The 19,680-nt window shown below is 42.9% G+C and overlaps 1 protein-coding gene and 1 long non-coding RNA gene across 28 annotated transcripts in view; one reads left to right on the top strand and one right to left on the bottom strand.

Moving 5' to 3' along the window:
- Positions 1–10,342, bottom strand: part of TCF4 (transcription factor 4) — a 240,179-nt gene extending 229,837 nt beyond the window's left edge. For 9 of the 24 annotated variants that reach the window (XM_055698361.1, XM_055698375.1, XM_055698368.1 and 6 more), the window contains exons 1-3: positions 9,039–9,055; positions 8,357–8,448; positions 6,581–6,653 (exon numbers count right to left, since the gene is read on the bottom strand). In XM_055698361.1, coding sequence (XP_055554336.1) covers positions 6,581–6,653; positions 8,357–8,428 — 145 coding nt within the window. In that variant the 5' untranslated portion in view covers positions 8,429–8,448; positions 9,039–9,055. Of the gene's footprint in view, positions 1–6,580; positions 6,654–6,999; positions 7,130–7,259; positions 7,382–8,356; positions 8,957–9,038; positions 9,057–9,291; positions 9,311–10,050 lie in introns of those variants that run through there. The other 15 variants (XM_055698364.1, XM_055698362.1, XM_055698363.1 and 12 more) reach the window with 10 other exon arrangements.
- A 292-nt stretch (positions 10,343–10,634) lies between these two features.
- LOC114015540 (uncharacterized) overlaps positions 10,635–19,680 on the top strand; it is a 29,190-nt gene continuing 20,144 nt past the window's right edge. The window contains exons 1-3 of one of the 4 annotated variants that reach the window (XR_008730153.1): positions 10,635–10,998; positions 14,058–14,215; positions 15,920–16,094. This is a non-coding gene — a long non-coding RNA (uncharacterized LOC114015540). Of the gene's footprint in view, positions 10,999–14,057; positions 14,262–15,919; positions 16,863–19,680 lie in introns of those variants that run through there. The other 3 variants (XR_003559538.2, XR_003559539.2, XR_003559537.2) reach the window with 3 other exon arrangements.

The following is a 19,680-nucleotide window of genomic DNA, read 5'->3' as shown; positions in this document are numbered from 1 at the left end:
AAGCTTCAAAACAATAGGCTGCCTCTGATTCAGGAGCAAAACAAAAAAAATAATAATTTCCACTTCTTGAAATTTAATTCCTATCCCTTTTCAGTTCTAATTTGATTATGTCAACCATCCTGGCATTGTTTGTCTCAGAAAATTTTGGTAAAAGATCTTTAAACCATTACAAACACATACCCTGTTCCTTATTAAACAATTGCAGATCTGTTATCTTGGCTTATGGCAACTGATATAAATAACATCATGATATCAAACACTGAAAACCACAGGCCTGGGGCCACCAAGGTTCTACTCTTTTCTTGGGCCTTGTAAAGACACAAATTTCCAGATAAAAGATGTAGTTTACCATTAGAAGTAAATGTTTTATCTGTAAAGCTTACAAAATGACTTTGTTTATCATAGCAGAAGGAGGAAAAAAAAAGGGGGGGGGAATAATTTCAGTCTCAAAACAAAACTGTTTATATGACAGCTTTTAGTGCTCCATGATTCTGTGCATTTAAGAGAGATTCAAGCAATTAACAGCATAAACTTTCATTACACAGTTCTATTATATATGTTTATGTGACGTAGTTGTTCATCTGTTAAGTGATTTCCTCATTACAACAGTACGGTCAAGATATTTGCTGACCTTGTCAAAAAATGTCAAGCAGTTTATTCGCAACGTTCCTGGGATCCCAAAGTGTGTGCTCGAATCCTTTTACTTACTAGGTAAGTAAAAAATCAAAGCAATTCCAGAATTCAGTAATGGTTTAAATCATGAAGCCGGGGGGTGGGGTGGGTGTGTATGAGAAATAATAAATTAAATCACATATTCTTTCTGCAGGAGCCAAAAAATAAGTGTAAGTGGTGAAAGATTAAAATTTGCGTGACCTGGTATTCACAAGATACACAGGCTGACAACTATTTGTGCCTATTTAATGTTTCTTGGGAATTCAGTCAATGGAAGCTGCATTTGCCTATGACAAAAATCATATGAATTTGGGAGTGGCATGAGTACAAATCTAATGGGTAGAAGCCAAATTGTACCTCACATGGTCCCAAATACTTTTTTTTTCCGGCATCCCTTACTGAACACTTTAGACAAGCTTTGCACTCCTACTTAATTCCGAGTCAGACTTAAGTTCATTGGTTTAACAGATACACTTTGTTCACAGATACCTCCTATCCACTGAATAATCTGAAACATTATTTCTGTTACTGCTAAATTTGGCAATGGCAAGCACAAAGGTCTCCTCCAAGTGACATTTGGCTGGAACTGGCCCCCAAGCATTTCAGTCTTTCAGACAGCTAATGTGTATGGTTTTGAATTATTAAATATATTGACAAGGTAGACACTCACTGATTATGACAAAAAGTATTTTAAAGAAAAGCTACAAATATCCAACAGGCATGACTGAACTGTTTCAGATACAATTCACTTAGATCAGATCCAATGCAACCTCTTTGCAGAGTATTTGTTTAGAGCCTCTTCCATTTTATGAGGCTAGTTTTCCTCCAACATCAGAAATCAAGAAGATTCATGTCCCCCCCATCTTTTTTTTTTCTCTCTCTCCTTTTTTTTTTTTTTTTTTTTTTAATTACGAAGATAGGACATTAGCTTCCAGATTTAAATACATGTGAGTGATTGTAGGTGGCTGTGTCTCCAGAATGTCCTCTGCAGGATATGCTCAGTTTGCCACTGCAAGCAAGATACAAACTCAGAAGTAACCTCTCTTCTTTGTAACTAAATATGTAGCTCCTCCAAGTATGCACTACGGTGTCTCAGGCCAATTCAAATACCATAGCGTGGGTCTTTTTCTGCCCCCACAGTACTCTCTTTAATAGGACTTGGAGGGGAGGAGGATTGAATGCTTCACAAGTAAACATAGCTGGAAGGATGGGAGGTAACTAGCATTCTTCTTCTTCTTAATCATAATTACGAAACATTAGGGATGAAAAATATGGAAGCAGTTGCCTTTGTGTATCTATGTAGCTAAAGCCTCAAGTATTTTTCAACACGCAAAACAAGAGAGGAGTATTACAAAGCACAGCCACCGGCCAGCAGCGGCAGAGCTGGACCGGGTGAGGGGCCGGAGGCTCTGGGGCTCAGAGGTGCTGTGCCCTGCACACCAGCATGCTGGAGACCTGGAATGCCGCCTGGCACATGGAGGAATGTGGTGCAACACGCAAGCAAAGCCAACACCCAAATTCAACCATAATTTTCTCTGTTTTCTGACATATACCACTAGAAAGGCAGACTACCTATATGTTGACATATAGCACTAGAAATGCAGCCACCTCTGTTACTGCAATAGTTATTATGTACCTACTAAACTCCTTTCCCTTCATTATTAAAAGTACTTTTCTGACCCACAGGCTTAAAATTTCTTATGTATTATTCCCCCCTCCCCTGCCTTATGAATGGCAACTCTGCATTATAACCCCCAAAATAAATCCCATTCTTCCAAAATCCTCCCTGGTAAAGGGTGCATTCTTCCCTAGCACACACACACACTATTCCTACTAACGGGACCTGTGCATGTACCCTGAGGTGTGCCTAACCTGAGCAGCCACCACAACATTTTGGAGGTGAAAACTGTATTTAATTCAGTTTTTCTGAGGTCAACCAGTAGTAGCAGAATGAGGCACCTTTCCCAGAAGGCCACACTCCAAAAATGAGCTGTACTTCGAAAAGTGTATTTGGTTATAATTTACTCACAAACACATCCAACCTTTAAAAAAAAAAAAAAAAAAAAAAAAAAGAAGACTTCAAAATCAAGCTGAATTTGTGATTCCCTAGTTAAAGATGTATTAATTTGTAATCACTGTAACTCTAATGCAGGACAAGCCCTAATCAAACTATTGGTAAAATTAAAAGCAAGCCTTTAAATCCTTTAAACTGACTTCACTTTATTCAGTGACGTCTGTGCTAGCAAAGATTTTAGGGGCTTTTTTTGTGTGTGCAATAGAATGGCCAATCATAAGAATTCAATTATTCTACTGCTACTCACACCAACACAATATTCAAACATATACATAGCTGGCAATCTATAACAGATGCTTGAAAACTTAAGTAAAATTAAATACTTAAAATAGAAGAAGCAGAAATTGAACATAAACAGGAAGATGTGGGCTCTGATTATCAGTTCGAAAACTGAAATATGCCAAATGTGACAGACCTAGCAAATTCTTTAGCACCACAATTGTTGAAAAAACCCATTCCCAAAATTGAGCACCAGCGACCATCATCTTCCCTTTGTTTTACAATGGCTTGCACTCAAGATTACAACAGATGCTTTTACTGCAGAAGGTAAGGTACACTATTCAGAAAATTTTAGAAGATCCAGGAAAATTAATTTTATATTGGCAACTGTCCTAAAAAAAAGGGGGGAAGGAGGAAAAGAGGAAAAAAAATACCACCACCACCCCACTTCATTCTAATGGATGTGTATTGCTCAATTTAAGTAACAGGTATTACATCACTTTACAAATACAATATAAATTTGAGGTAACTCCAGGGGAGTTTTCTTAAAAATAATTTCAGTCTTCACCAATTCTCCCTGTTAAGGTCTAAACCAGCATGGCTGAACTGTTTTAGTGCTCTCTGCTGAACACCTGCAAACATCAAACAAAAACTCCAGGTCCTTTACTGGGTTGACAAAAGCCTTTCATGTGAAAAATGCTCCATGGGAATGTCACGGCTGTGGCTCAGGTTACATTCCTTTCTCCCTTGCAGCCCTCACCATTTCTTAACATGGTAAGAAGCCATGTTTGTGAAATTAAAGATTAAAAGGAAACATGGCTTTACTTTATTTTCATTCACACGTTACAAATCACAATAGAGCATCATATATTAGATGAGTAAAAAGCTATTAAGATGACTTTAAGCATGAAATATTACCACACTTCCTAAAGCACAGTCAGTTTCACTTCACTGCTTGGGATTACTTTTCTTTGGGGTCTTTTTTTTTCTTTTTCCTCCCCCCTATAAGAGAAGTTTCGGGTTAATGCAGAGGAATGACATCTGTGGTTCCCCATCTCAGTAAATATAATTTTTAAAAGAGGACCATTAAAAGAAGGTCAGCTCAAACTTCAGAAAGGCATCTGTCCAGGAGGAAGAACAGGCTGCATTCAGATCACTAAAATTCCGTATTATCAATATGTATAATTAGAACAATAAACTGTGTTCATATGTTATTAATGGAGTTATCTTTAAACCTTCCATACAGTTATAGAAAACATTTCTTACAGCAGTTGTCTGGGAGCTATCATATCAAATCTGAATTTCTCAAGTCCTGTCTCATTACACCACCACACACCAAATATTCTTAAGGAGCAAGACTATGGCAAACTGCTAGCTGGCCAGCAAGAGCACAGGGAAACAATAGCCACGCTTCTCCTTCACACAACTGTGTCTTCAGGTCACATATCCACCCTCTCACCGAGTATCAGTGAGGGGCAATTCACCAGTGCCTAGATTTTGACAACTTTTCTGAAATCACTGATCACTCACTACCAAACTCCCTGTCTGATAACCAAACAACAGATATTCATACAGAAAATTCAAAGTGGCTTTCCCTTAGAAGAGCATGCCCTGTGCTGCATGCCTTTGTGCAAACAAACTACCAACATACAGTATATGTTCCTTTATCAAGCAGGGTACTTCAGCCTGCATCATCAGGGACTGGTGTATGCAAGCATTTACATGTTGTTACAGTGTGGGAGAGTTCAGGTGTTATTTTAAATGGTCTGTATCTTAATATTACTAACTTGCTTCAGCTCATTAAATTATCTGTATGACTAAAACGATGCGTCAAAGTTACTTTAATGCTTTCAGATTTAGAGACAATAAAAAACAATATAACCCCTTGATTTCACTCACTGTTCAGATTTGCTACCCTGTGGTATTTCTGATGAAAATGACTTCATAGTTGAGGTTTACAATGCATTTATTAAATATAACTATCTAGTCAATTGCTGTTAGACCAAGTGTTAGTTGCTGCATTGACTGGTATATAAGCATGATAAATTGATTTGTCTGGCAAACACTCTTTGCTTCTCTCCAGTGAAAACAAAAACAGTGAATATTATGTATTCAGTTAAATCAGTTACTAAAATAATGTAATTCAGAAAATGACCAAAAATAGGATTAAAATCATTCGCTTGTGAGATACAAGACAAATCATGTTTACAAAGTTATTCAAACCTAAGACTAAAATTCTCCAAGTCACTATATTCATAATATAACCTAATTAGTGAAGATATAACAGTAGTATGTTATTATTTTGAAAGTCTGAATAAAATGCACAAAACGAGTGCTTAATAATTGTAGGTGGCATTTGATCTAGTGTCTTAAAAATGTTTATTAAAGACTACCTTCAAATTAGGAAGTGCTTCCTTGGAAATAAAAAGTTAATTGACATACTAGTGCATTTAATAAAAATGGCCATACTGAATACACAGAAGAGGCTCCTTTAATTGAGTACAAACTGCAAATACCAGGCATGAAACTATATGCAATGACGTGTTTATATCTAGATATCCACTGGCAGTTTGCAGTGAAGACTTGTCCAAATTTACCATCTGATTTAGAACAGTACTCCATGTGTAACAATACTACGTACAGTGTGTTGGTATGTGTAATTGCCTGCACTTTTAAAATACTGCAACTCTCTACCTGGAGATGTATTTGTGTTCTGTCCAAAACACCACATCCGCAAGGCAGGGAACCCTCTTAAACGAACTTAATAGAAGAGTAAGGAAATTTCAAATGCGTAACTATCTTTGCTCGTTTTACTTCTAATTTGTCAGGCATATAAAAGCCTCTATATATAACTTCAGTTGCCAGACAATTATTGTACACATATGTTCTACCGCAAAGAGCTCTGATATTTCTTTTATCATGAAACAGGACTTCTGTTTTTATGGAATGCAGAACTTGCCCATATAGTACTACTACAGCCAAATAAACAAAGAAATCCTCCGGTTAAATTTCAGGGACTCTTCAAAACCAGTCAGATATTTAGAAAGAAAATGCCCCATCTTCCACCAGGACAAGAAACTAGCCCGAAGATTTTAATTCACAAAAAAATATTCTATCAGCAAACAGTGATCTCTAATACTAAAGAGTTCTTTTCCCGGAAGAGGATGGTGTTGATACTCGGACACTCGCTTATTTATTTATTTAATTTAAGCAGCCTTCAATTCTTACTCACTAAATTAATTCTCACACAACATGTTTTGAAAATAATTTCTGATGTACAAAAGATAGCATCTGAAATTGTAAACAAAAATCTGCAATGCTCAGCTTACAAAAGAAAAAATTTAAGCTAGCTCACCCTGAACAGAGGAAAAACGTCAAGGTTTCTTTTTTTTTTAAAGAAAAAAAATCATAACTGTATGGAAATACTGTGAAAATGTCCCAGACTTGTGGAAATAATAATAATAACAACAATAGCTAGCACCTAGGAATAATTCTGCTCAAATCTGAATGATTCTGCTCCCTAGAAGAGATTTAACACAACCACAACAAAGGTAATGCGTATGGATAAATAACTAACAACATTTTAACTATGTATGAAACAGAAATGTTACATACTTGAGCCAGTAAAATGTCCACTTGCCAAGGAAGTTGGTCCATTTTTCCCACTGCTCACAGGAGGTGAAAACATCTAAAAAAAACAAACAGGCATTACTACTAGAAAACAAGAGATTCCCGAGTCCACTGAGTCAAAAGTTCCTTCCACATTTGCTGTGAACTACATTAATAGTTTGTCTACCACAAAACAGCATCCCCACAGACCTGAAAACAAGTCAATATTTCTTATGGCCCCCACCAGCCCCTCACCACCATCATCAAGTTTTTATTAGGCTCATTAGCTCCCCAAACAATATTCACTTCCCGAACAGTTTGAGCAATCCCAGTCCCCAGCAGTGTTATCCAGGCTGGGAAGCGGGGCTCGCTCCCCTTTCCAACTCTCAAGCTGACAAAGGCGAAAAAAGTTTTTTTGTTGAAACCTTGGCCATAAATGTAGCAATGTCCATTTCCATCCCGCTTTAGGATTTGCCTGTCATATGTGAACCCAAATAATAATAATGCAAAGTGCCACCTGCCCTAAATTCTCATTTTGTCTCTAACACGAGAGCAATTTGAAGCAAGGCTCTCTCCCTCTCCCCCTCTCTCTCCCTCTCTCTTGCTCCCTCTCTCTCTCCCTAGCATTTATTTCGACCCTAATTGGTTTCTCTCTTCTTCGACGTGTCTAGTGGATAATACGCACCTTCCCTGAGTCAGAGCCTGCAAAAAGCGAAGGAACAAATGGAAAAAGTGCAACAAGCAAAGAGGGGGCTGCAAAGCTGCCTCAGGCTGTGTTTCCTGGCCAAACTTCCCCAAGCCATTCCTCCACAGCAAAGTCTGGAGCAGCAGCAGCAGCAGCAGCCTGAAGCAGCCTCATTTACACGGGAAAGGGGGGGGAGGGAAGTTGGGGGGGGTGTAGGTTTTTGCGGGGTGTTGCTGGTCTTTAGGAACATACATGCGTCTCACAGCAAACTGATTCTCCCCTGAAATAAATAAATAAGTCGATAGATAGATACTCTTGACATATTGGGGGGGGGGGGGGGGGGGGGAGAGGAAGGAAGGGGCTGGGAGGGGGAGCCTGACAAAACTAGACAAGTGCACACGTCCGGATTAACGTTTGGCCTCCAAACCAGCCCGGCCAGGAACAGCCCAAAGAGACAAAAAAGTACTTTTTACCAAAAAAAAAACAAAAAAAAACAAAAAAAACCCCACTATCTAGCTGGGGGGCTTCAGAGGAGACTGGAGCAGTTTTAATGACAGCAGAAGCCATATGAGATTTCAGTGAAAACTTTAAACTGAGACAGTCATGGATTTCTTTGCACTTTCCATGTGCCAAAAAATGAAACAAGGGAAGAACTGAAAATAGAATATAAGCAACTAATTAGCAATTAATTAGTTCATGTGCCAACAACGCTATAAAATGTAAAGCACAATAAAAGTGTTAGATATTGTTATTAACTAATGATGAGAAATGTTCGGTTTTAGGGCTGTCTCTCTTTATATGAATTATTTTAGATATCCAAGACATTAAAATAAGCTGTGAACACGATTGCATCTCCCATCACATACAGTAAGAAATAATAAAAAGGCTAATTATTTTTTTTTAAGCAGGAAGATATTTACCATGGTTCTAGCTGCTGATTAAAAATTGCCCAATGTACTTAGATCACAGTTTTGTTTTGATTTTGTTGGTTTGGGTTTTGGTTTGGTTTTTGGTTTTTTTTGGTTTTTTTTAGTTTAACAGATCAGCTAGAAGATATTTTTTTACAGCTGTTGTTAATTTCCACCGCTGTTTCTTACCGCACTGAAATCCAGTAAATCACTCAGTTCTTTGTCCGTCCCTAAGGCAGCCATTCGCTGTTGGTGATGCATTTTAGCAAAATCACACAAACCTAGAAACATGGAAATAACCGCAATCAGAAACCCAGTCCCGAGCCTTGCAGGAAATACAATCGGATTTTTCAGGGGGGTGGGGGTGGGTAGTTGAAAAGAAGGGAGGGAAAAAAAATGGAGGGGCAGCAAAAACAACAACAACAAAAAAGCGATATTGTATTTCCAAAGAGGCGATCGAAACCCGGTAACATCCACTCTAAACCCAAATCCGGAGGAGAAAAAAAAAGAAAAAGCCTCGCTCCTGGAGCATCATTTATGCAACAGGAGGTTCAGCGAGGAATGAATGAGGATCCCAGAGAAGAAAACTACAGCCATCCGCTCCCAACTTTTTCCCCTTCTCCTTCTTCCACGCAAAGTAGCGTTTAGAGGCAGAAACGGCAAACAGCAATAACAGCAATGAGGAAAAAAAAAAAAAAAAAAAAAAAGAGCGAGAGAGCGAAAGCGCGATGCAAAGTCGCAGGCTACGGAGGCGCCGGTGCGGAGGGACGCGGGGCGGGGGTGGCAGGGCCGGGAGGGAAGCAGAGAGGAGGCTTTAACAATTAGCCCCAATTTCTAATTTGCGGGGAGGAGGGGGGTTAATAACAACAACCCAGGAGCGGCTCGGGCCTGTGCGGAGTCATCGGCTCCCTCCGAGCGCCCGGGGGGAGGGGAGGCGAGGCGAGGGAGAGGAAGGGAAGGGAAGGGAAGGGAAGGGAAGGGGCGCGGGGCGCGGAGCGGAGCCGAGCCCGGCGCAGCGGTCGCCTTGCGCGCCGCAGCCCCGCTCCCCACCGCCGCTGCGCGCCCTGCCCTGTCCTGCCCCGCCGGCAGCACCGGGAGCGCGGGGCCGCTGCGCCGCTCCGTACCCGCCGATCACAGAGCTGCAGCTCCCGGGCAGCCGCCGACTCCCGCCCGCGCCGCACTTTTGCGGGGTTTATACTTTAAATTTCCCCAGCTCGCGCACATACACATGGCAAAGCGAGTTTATACGAGGCTGCAAATACACGTGATGCGGAGACTTTGCCAACAGGAACAATATTTTTTCCCTTTGTATTATCCAGTCCATTTTTTTTTTATTCTGCTTTGTTTTGGTTTGTTTGTGACCCCCCGTCCTCCCCCCCCCCCCCCCCCCCCCGTGCTTACAGCTAAATTTCAAGCCCGAGGGGGGTGGGGGGTTTGATTTACAGAGAGCATTGCTGCAAACTTCGCAAAAATCGGCCCTTTGATTTGCTTTACGCTCAAGTTTCTGGGGACGATGCCAGCGGCCCCCTCCCCCCTCAGCATGTTACACTTTTATTTTACATTTTGCTATTACAGGCCCGACACACTTCACAAAAAACTAGTTCGACTTCATTTTACGGTAGGAAAGAAAGCACCAAGTTATCATGCTTAGCGTTTGCACCTTAGTGTGTATCTCACACATATAATTACACCCTGTATATAGCATGTATATTTATACACACGAGCAATTATGTGTGCACAACACGCGGTGTACTTCCTATTTGCATTTACACATCGAATAACTTGCACCTCTTTTTAAGTAACGCATTGGGATCGACAATGTAAAAAAACCCAAAAAACAAAAAACACAGACAAGTTACTCTAACAGCAAATTGTAACTTTACCTTAAATGGCCACAAATATGTTCACAATATTCCAAGGGGGGGGGGGGGGGGGGAGGAACAAAAATAACAAAAACGAAAAAAAAGAAGAGAGGAATCTTCTGCCAAAGTGCTTTATTATCTCACACGTGTGTGACCCTCCAAAACCACGAAAAAGTACTGCAAGTGTCAGTCCTGCTCCGGGGTACTCCACAGATTTACAGGCACCCTACACCTGGCTTTGTTGGGATTTGGGGTTCCCGACCACCAAACGCCCGCCACCAGCTCCCCCACCCAGACAGCCGAGACGCCAGACAGCCAGCCAGAAAAAAACAAAAACAAAAACAGAAAAAAAAAAAGGAAAGAAAAAAAAAGAAGGTCCGACAACTTTTCCCTCTATTGTTTTTACAAACACATGGTGACTGACAATCTGCGAGCGCCGTGGCTGCTCGGGGACTTTCCCCTCTGTCTTTCCTTAAAAAAAAAAACAACAACAACAAAAAAAAAAAAAACAAAAAAAAGCGCAAAACCCCCAGAGCGAGCGCGGAGCCGCCCGTCCCAAACTTGTTCCAAGTTTACAGCGCTCTCCTCCTCCTCCTCCTCACCACCACGGCCTCCCCCGCGGAGACGCGGATAATAGCATCTCTCCCTGGAAGACACATCGCCAGCCGCTCACATCCGGGCAATGCCCGCCGCCTTATAAGCGCCGCCGCCGCGCCGCCGCTCGCAGACAATGACGAGGGAGGGAGGGAGGGAGGCGGGCGGGACGGCGCGGCGCGGCGCGGCGCGGGGCCACCAAGATGGAGGGGCCCGCCGCCCCCCGGCCGCGCCGCACCGCTCCGCGCCGCACCGCGCGTCCGCCCACGTGTTCCGCGGGGGCGGTTGGGGGGGGGCGTATTGCCCCCCCCCGCCCCCTTCAGGAACCGGAAAGGGGGTTTGTAGGGCTGAGAGCCGCACGGTGGGATCCGCAGGGTGGGTGTGCTTTGCTTATTTTTTGGGGGGGTTTAATATCATGGGGGCAGAGCACACGGTTGTGCTGGTGTTCAAACGGTGACAAAATGAAAATGCAGAAGTGAATGGCGAAAGGGCAAAGGGAACCAGCGTGGGGGGAACCCGAGGAAGCGAGCTGTGCAGGTGGGGACGGAGCACAGCACCCTGGCCTGGAAGAGGTTAGGAGAAATAGCATGTGGGGTGATGCTCCGCATGGCTGTGGACCCCGTGTCTTTCCCTCCACGGCTTCCTCAAGGGTGGCGAGAGACACTCGGTGATGAATGAGAGGCTTTGCACCTGCATTACTTCACTGGGCCTAGAGATGAAAGTGTAAACCCAAAAGCAGTAATAGAAAAAAGCAAAGATGCCTTACATTGAGACCTTTTGTACGGGTGAGCAGGAAGACACCCACACCACTGGGGGACCGGGTAGGATGGCGCCAAGTAGCATCGGGGATGGCCACTGAGGGTGCCTGCCGTGGGGAAAGCAGCATTGTGGTCCCGTGCCTCTGCATGGCCAAGGCTGCTGTCCTTGGGGCGTGCGTGGGGGATAGCAGCTGCACATACACCTCCTATAAAACTTCAGCTTTCCAGATCCCAGGCCTCATTTGCACTGATCTGTATTTTCCCCTAATCCTCTCTTGGGCTGGGAAGTGTCCTCCTTCCCACAGCGTGCCACGCACACGCTGCGCTACACTTGGGTGAGTGTACTCTTCTGCGAGAGCAAGGACACATTATTTGCACCCCATGGTGAAATGGTGAGAGAAAACCAGAAATGACTTAACGTGCCTTTCCAAAGGGCATGGGGTGCAGACATATGGTCTAATACAAAAATACATGACAGCCCTTAACTGTGAAAATGTCACTGGGCCAGCACTGGTGCCCCCTCAGCCACGCTCCAGCATCTGGCCTCTTGGGGACCCATGCTGATGTGAACAAGGCTGCCTTTGGTGTGGCCTGGAGGCTGAGGGAGAGGCTGGTGCCAAGGTGGCCACTGGGGCGCGGGGGTGGCCCTGCCCTCGTGGGTGTTCTCCCATGGCCATTTCACGTAGCTGTGAGGAAGCCGGCCTGGGCAAGGGCTAGCCTCCCTCTGTGGCTGGAGGCTGGGTTCGTTTCTGGGATCAGAGCTGCCCGTAACCCTCCCCAATGGACCCGTCTCTAAGGAGCCCCCAAAGCCACCGGCACCGCCATTTCTCATGCAGAGTAACACTTCAGAGAGAGTACTCATCAGCTTATCCCACTTCTGGCTGAGCTGCTGGCCCTCATGGAGGTCATGATGAAGTCTTCTGTTCTCAGCAGTACCGAAAACAGGGTTGTGTTTGGTGCCTCCAACAACAGCTCCGTCAAGGAGCCCTTTGTGCCCCCACCTGCACAGCACCCCTTTCCCGACAGCTTAGCAAAGCTGCAGTGCACTCTGCTTGTGGGGAAGAAGGGCACGGTTCTCCTCAGGGAAAGGTCAGTACCTCACAAGTGAGGCCTGGGGCCTTCCAGAAGGTCCCAAAGGGCCCAGGAGCTGAGGTGCGGGGGACCACGCACCGCCTGCCTCAGATGTCCCCTCACGAGGCCTGGGCCAAAATGGAGCTCCTGCGCAGGTGGGGGCCGGGGTGGCCTGCCCTCCCCTCAGGCGGTAGCCCACCAGCAGCTGGGGCGGTGGGAGCCCCAGGGTGCCATCCCTCAAAGGGACATGGGTGGCTTTTGGAGGGTGAAAGGTGGCAGAGCCCGCCGGAGCAAAGCGGCCATGCCTGGTGGTAGCATAAAGGTACGCAGTGCCCTCGGCCCCGGCTGGCATGGGGACACCCAGGGCAAGGATGTTGGTGGTGAGGGCTGCTTGCTTGCTGTACCCCAGAGCTGGGCGTCGGGGGACTTGGCAGGCTGGTGGGGCTCAAAGCACAGCCATTTCCCTCCATTATTAAAGTTGGGGTTTTTTTTCATCTGAGTTGTTATTCGCTTGGTGCCAGCAGTGGTCTTAGTGCTATACGTGGTACAAAGGAAAAGGCAGGGCCAGTGCCAAATTGCTTATTGTTTAAAATGTAGATTTTTTTTTTTTTCCCTCAAAGTGAATTGGTGCAGAGAAAACCGGAGGAAAAAAAGCAATATAAGCCCAGAGAGGGGGAAGACAAGGCTTTATTTAACTATTTAACCCAGTAACACATCCAGGATCTCTGGATGCCACTGAAATGAAGCATTAGTCGAGATTAGACCGGAAGGAGCAGGCCTCGTCAGCCCCTGTCTGCATGACCCTCGCTCCCCACACCCGGAAAGGAAGAGGAGAGCAGGGCGGCCGGTGCTCCGATGGCCAGGCTGCAGGGCTCCCAGGCCCTCCCACAAGACATGTTCCCCATGAGGGTCAGGGAATCTTGGAAATCGCACTGTGCAGGCCTGTCCCAGCCCCCTTCCCCAATTTCCAGATGCTTCCTGGGTACCATTTCTGTCTGTTGCGCTCAGCTATTTCAGTGTTGCACGTACCTTGGTTCAGCTTACTACATTTCCTGGCCTGCTGCTGCTCTTCATCATGATTATGCCGGGGTGTCATTTCAGTGTTTCAGAAGAAAGAAATTGTTAATGTAATAATTAGGGATGTAAATTACACCTGATTTGTGCCTGGCCTGTTCGGATATCAACCATGTTTTAGTTCTGGATTAATCAAGTCGTAATTAAATCCATTTTTAATATTAGCAATAACTGAAGCATTAGTGGTATTAAAGCAATATAAAAATGCACTACTTTCAGGGAAAATAGAGGTAAATATAATTATTCACCTCACAACAGTGAAAAATTAATAAACCACAAAATGTAAATTTACGATGACACATAAGACTTCACACATAGTGAAGCTACTTTCTGTAGCAAGACCTTGTCTTTCTGGAGTACACTAGGTTGGCAGACTGAAAATTAATGCGGAAGCTACGGTTAATAATGGGCTATGGTGTTTTGTTTTTAAATTAAATAGGAAAAGGAATAGCACAACTGCTTTACTGGCCCCAGCATTATTTATTTTGCAATTTTAATCCGCTGTATTTTATACTGTCCCCATATGTTCAGTTTTCAGCATGCCACAGAATTTTGTATGGACAATTCGCAAGTGCAGATGTTGCTGAGGACTGAGAGGGGCTGCTGGCAGTTGGGCCTTTTCCCACCTCAGAAGTCATATGAAGCAATTTGGAACCACACGATGTTAGCTGAAGTGCTCTGTTAACATGGTAAGTGGTGTTACAAGTATGAGCATTCGATAAAGATTCACAGCTTGAGGTTCCTGAATGTGTCCATTAACTGTAAGTCTCCAAAGACATGTTTTCACCCTGTCTGTAGATTTTAATAGCAGGATAGCGAAGTACTAGACTGCATTTTGTTCCAGTTTGGGGCTATGATTGTGCCCTTTTTCATTCCTAGAAAAATCCATCAAAATGTGGCCTTGTCATAAAGCTGTGAAAAAGTTGAGCATGCACATGTTCAGTGGATACTCTTTATGGATTTGCAGATAAGCTTTTCGGAAATTTTATCAGACTATTTTCAAAATAAATTGATTATTGTTACAAAGTGCTGTGTTGCTACAATAACTGATGCAATGGAAGAACCCATGTGGAAATTGATAATTCTGGCGGCACGGCATGCACAGCCTGCATATGGTGCCATTAACGAGTCCTAGGGCCACGCACCAAATGACAGCAACTAAACAAGCGGCTGCATGTCAGTTTGCTCAGTGAGCACGATCCACTCCATACACAGGACCAGGCAGGGGTCCTCTGGAAGAAAATGGCATGTGATGAAGTTATTAATGTCTGTGTCGAAAATGTCTGGTGAAGAAGCTGGCTGCAGCTATGGTGTTGATGTTCTCCAGTCCAACTCCACAAGCACTGCTGATGGAAGGGCTGCTACTGCCTGGCTCTCTGTGTTGACTTGTCTGTGAGATGCTTCTTCTCCCAGGACTTTCCTGGCCATGCTCAGCCACAGGACTCAGTGGGCCCTCCGCCGAGACGGAAGGCATGCAGCACCGTCCTGCATCTTGCCCCACAGCAGTATTTTCGCCCTGCCAGCAGTGCAGTGGCTGCCCAGGAGCAAGGGAGAAGGGTGCAGGCTCTGCTGCTCAGCAAGTTCTCTGCGTGATGGCTTTGCACAAGCAGATAAAAAGAGAAAGAGCCATGGTGGGGACAGGACAATAATTAAGACAGAGGTCTTTTCTGAACTTTTTTCCTGTTGAGTTACTTTTAAAGGAATGAAGCTGAAACCACAACATTTTTGCTAATGACCCCTTCTTCGACAAGTCTTGTCTTTCTTTGCTTGGCTAGGTTTTAAGTAATGTGTAGTGAATGGTAATATTCAAAAACTCCGTATTTTCTTCACTTATTTACTCTTTAAGACTGAAAATGGGCAGGGGACTGTAGGCCACACAGAGCTATAAAATATTACACTTCACTTTATTCATAATGGTGTTTTAGATACTGAGTGCTGAACCACCAGAATAGAAAAGCAAGTTAATAGTTTTTGCAAGGTTAGGAATAAGAAAATAAGACCTGATGAGTTTCTTTAAAAAAGTCTAACTCCTGGATGCCCAGCCTGTGCTCTGTGAAGCTTCACTGTATGTGAACTCACCACTTGTGTGTGACTGTGCTGAGAGTCCATGGGAGTGTCAGCGAGCTAGCAGTAGTAAATTTAGAGACCCATCACCAAAATGAAGTCCAGGTATTGCAGAGCTGTTCTAAGAAAAAGCCTTAGAAGTGTTTGTTCCAGGCAGAGACGGTAGTGGCCTGTATTTTTAGGCTAGATAACACATGCCTGTGAAAAAGTTACTACTGATCTTTTTTGGGAGAAAGTCTAACCACCCTCAGTGTTTGAGATGTGTCAGGATTCAGGATGGGTGAATTATAAACTGGTAAAAATTGTTATTTCTCTTCTTTCACTTGCAGTTGCTTAAATAGACCAGAATAGTCGCTGCCCAGGGCCACGCTGCCCTTAGAGCCAGGGAGTGGAGCCTCAACTCAGAGATTACAGATAGTTGATGGAGCATAGTGGATGACCAAGCTTGTCTCCTCAGCCATGCGTCAGAGCCGTACCATCCAAACCCTGTTGGCATCCCAAGAGGTAGGAACTAGTTCAACACCAAACGGGGGGTGGGAATGGAAGAAAAAAAAAAAAAAAAAGGCTTATGAAAGGTTTCTAGAACTACCCAATGGTACCAGTGTGCCTCCTGACATCTGTGATGGCACACCCTTGAGAAGAGGTGGAGGCAACGGAGATGACTAGATGGGGCCAAGATAGTCTAATTAATTTTCTCTCCTGCTAATTTTGTAGATTAAAGAGATGTGATCCAGAGCTGCCATGTTAGTCTTTGCAACGAAGCAGGGATGGAACTAAGTCAAACTTAATAAATTGTATAGAATAACCCCCCTAACCACTAAACTGTTTGCTTCCTCCAACCTCCCCCTGCAAAAAAAAAATAATCTTAATTGTATCATTAAATATGTATGTTTTATATAGTCTGTAGTTTATTTTAGAATTATAAGCATTTTTAAGTCTCTTCTTCTTCACAAGTATGTATGGCCTCATCCACATTTGCAGGGAGCCTTGAATCTGTAGTCCATTGTGTAAATATTTTTAGGAGTTAAGTCGCATAGTCATTGGGTCATAATTGTCATTAGAATGAATGGGAGGTTTAAGTAAGGACTGAAAACTTTCACCATGGTAAAACTTCAGGGGACAAAGAAAATGAACAAAGAAATTTCCTGAGGAGAACCTCAAAATCCTTGCTGCAAACTTTAGTGACAGAAGTCTGAGGGGATGAAGTGAAGAAAGAAATTTGGCATTTGCAGATCAAAATGCTTTTACTGATGTCGTCAGGAGTATTTGGAGTGTCCTTTTGTCACCTGTACATCTGGCACTTTGTTTAAAGTCTTACGACACTTCAGCACCCTACAGGTGACATTCCTTTATCAGCTTTTTCCCTTAACATTATTCTTCTCGTTGTTTTGAAGTTGAAATGTTTTGGTTTCCCTTGTATATTTAATAATATGTTTCTTTAATAGCAAAGAATAAAACATTTGTCAAGGTCTGGCCCTTAGGTCTTTAAAGCTGAGGATTTTACACCTCTTCTTCAAGCTTAACAGAGTCCAGCACCCTCTGATCAGAGGAGGTTGTACAAGTCAGTGTCAGTAGTTTTGGAAAACATCGCTATAGAAATTCATAATGGCTGTTGAATTCTGTGCTTATGGTTTCTGTCACAAGAGATCTGTACTGCAGTATGAGGTCTGGGGACTGAAAAATGTGCATGACAGGAATATAGTGGAAAATGGTGGTATCATGGACTGGCCAAGATCAGTAAGAATATCATAAGACTTTGTGTTTTCCTGAGAGGAAGGTACAGAGAGGGGGGGAAAACCCCCCCAAACCTAATTTTTGGTTAACCTTGCTAACTGAAGTTTGGAGTGCATGCTCAGAATTACAGTTGTGAGCTATGCAATCTATTTTCTAACATCTAACAAGTAGCAATTGAGCTTTTAATTGGCTCAGAGCCATGTCTTCCCACAAAACAGTTTCATTTTAGCAAGGAGTAGTTGAAGGTAACGCTCTTTTGGTGTCATCACCCTAGGGAGCAGTCGGTGTGCGTTGCCTTGTCCAGTTTAGGAAGGTGTTTTAGAGATGGGTGATTTCCTTGTTTGCAGGATTGAAAATTTTTTGATCAGTGGGGTATCTGTCGCTGTCCCACCCAGCTATTACTAGCACTCTATCCACAGCATTTCTTTGAAGCTCAGAAAATCGTGAGATCATGACTGCCACGGTATGAGCACCTCACCAGCTACTGCCTCTCTGCTGGCAGAAGTCTGACCTTGTACAGCTCCTGGGCAGTCTCATTATGTTCAGCTTGACCACAGAAACAAAACTGGTGCCTTCACCTTTCTTCCTTTCTCAGACATGACTGGTTTTGGAAAGGATGACTTGAGAGTTTGGAGGGAAATTCTGAGAGATCATATTAGGATTTATGTAAGTAGGAAATGTTTTTCAAAGTAAAGCAGAATGTGACTAAAGAATTGTGGTACCAGAATCACATTCTGCAGGGATGCTTCTTCACAGAAAAGAGGTGTCTCTTTTTGGTTTATCTGAACTAATTTTTACAGTATATAAAACAAATCTAGAAAATAGCACTCTTCTTTCAGAATAATAATATTCACTAGAGTTATTCTAGAGTAGGCTCTGAGTAGACTCCCTTTATTAAGAAGCTTCATTTTAGAAGCTTAATCTATAGGTACGTATTGTGAGGTTTATGATAAGTAGTGTAGTTTAGTAAACATATATCCAGTACAGTCTCATTTCCACAGAAACAAAGAAACCAAATTAATACTTCATCTAACCTCACTAATTTTGGTACAGTTTAATTAAGAATAGGTTTCATCTATTGCATCAAAAATATTTGTTCTCCAGTTTCCATGGAAAGATAATATAGGAGGGAGAAAAATATTCTTCTGTACTTCTGTGAATTCCTATTAAAAATTTGGTTTACTTTCCTATTCCCTAGTGGAAGAGTATGTTTGATTTCAATTAAAGTGAAATGTCATAATTGTAGGACATGCTGCATAGTTTTAACGGGTATGCAATACCTTAGTCCATTAGGGAGAAGGCAGTGGGTTTGGAAAAAGGCCAATAGGTACAGGGAATGTTTCACATTCACGGTGGAAGTAGTCATGTACATGCATTCTACCAGCGCACTGCAGGGGCAATGGGTTTCCTCTTGCCCACTTCCTTTGTAATTGCAGGGTTTAGGGCTATCTCTGTTAGACCTTTCTGGTGATGGATTTCCTAAATCCTTCAGCCTCATCATCAGTTTCATGGATCTGAGCAGTCATGGCCCAGCTGGAAATGCTGTGTGCTGTAACCAGCCGCTGTGTTCGTGGGCAGCAGTGGCATTCAGTGATATTTTGTTCTTAATAAGACCGTACAGTATGTTCTGTAAGTGAGGAAAGTCCACATTAGTGAATTTTACCATACAAAAATTTTTTTTGTAAAAAATGCAGTATGCCATTGAAAGCATCATCATACATGCTATTCTTTAATTCAGAAGAGGGTTTCCATGTTTTGGGGTTTTTTTGCCATTTAAGTTTGTCATGTAAAAATTTCTTTTTGAGTCAAACTGCAATGACGTTAGTTCTGTCCATTTACCTCAGTCAAGTAAATGGGCATATGTAGGTAGTTACAGAAATACATAGGTCATGATGACAGCTTGGCTAAGAATACAAAATGTGCAATAAAGCAATTTCTTATAAAGATTTCAACGGGTATCTTTAATATTTCCTAAAGAACAAGCATCTGGAAAAGATGTTTTTCCCCTGGAAACATTTTAAATTTTTTTTTTTTTCATTAAATGATAGGGAGATGTTATTTGGAGGTGTATTATAGCTGATTAACTTAGTGAAAAACCAGTAAACCAAACATTTTTGTTGTTACTGTTTGTCTACTACTATTCATCTGGTTGCTGATTAAAGTACAGCAAAATATTCTACTTATAATAATATAATTTATGGCTTTCCTTAAAAAGCTGAGAAATAAAGATAGGACATGTTTGGTATGAGATGTGCCACCTAAAATGTCCATTTCACTCAAAAATGTATGTCAAATGTTCAGGCTTCTGGATGAATTTGGTGTGCTGATGAGTGTCATCGCTGCCAATCTGCACGTG

Source organism: Falco cherrug, chromosome Z (assembly GCF_023634085.1).
Source record: "Falco cherrug isolate bFalChe1 chromosome Z, bFalChe1.pri, whole genome shotgun sequence".
Taxonomy (NCBI): Eukaryota; Metazoa; Chordata; class Aves; order Falconiformes; family Falconidae; genus Falco; species Falco cherrug.
This window is presented reverse-complemented; position numbering and strand designations above follow the sequence as displayed.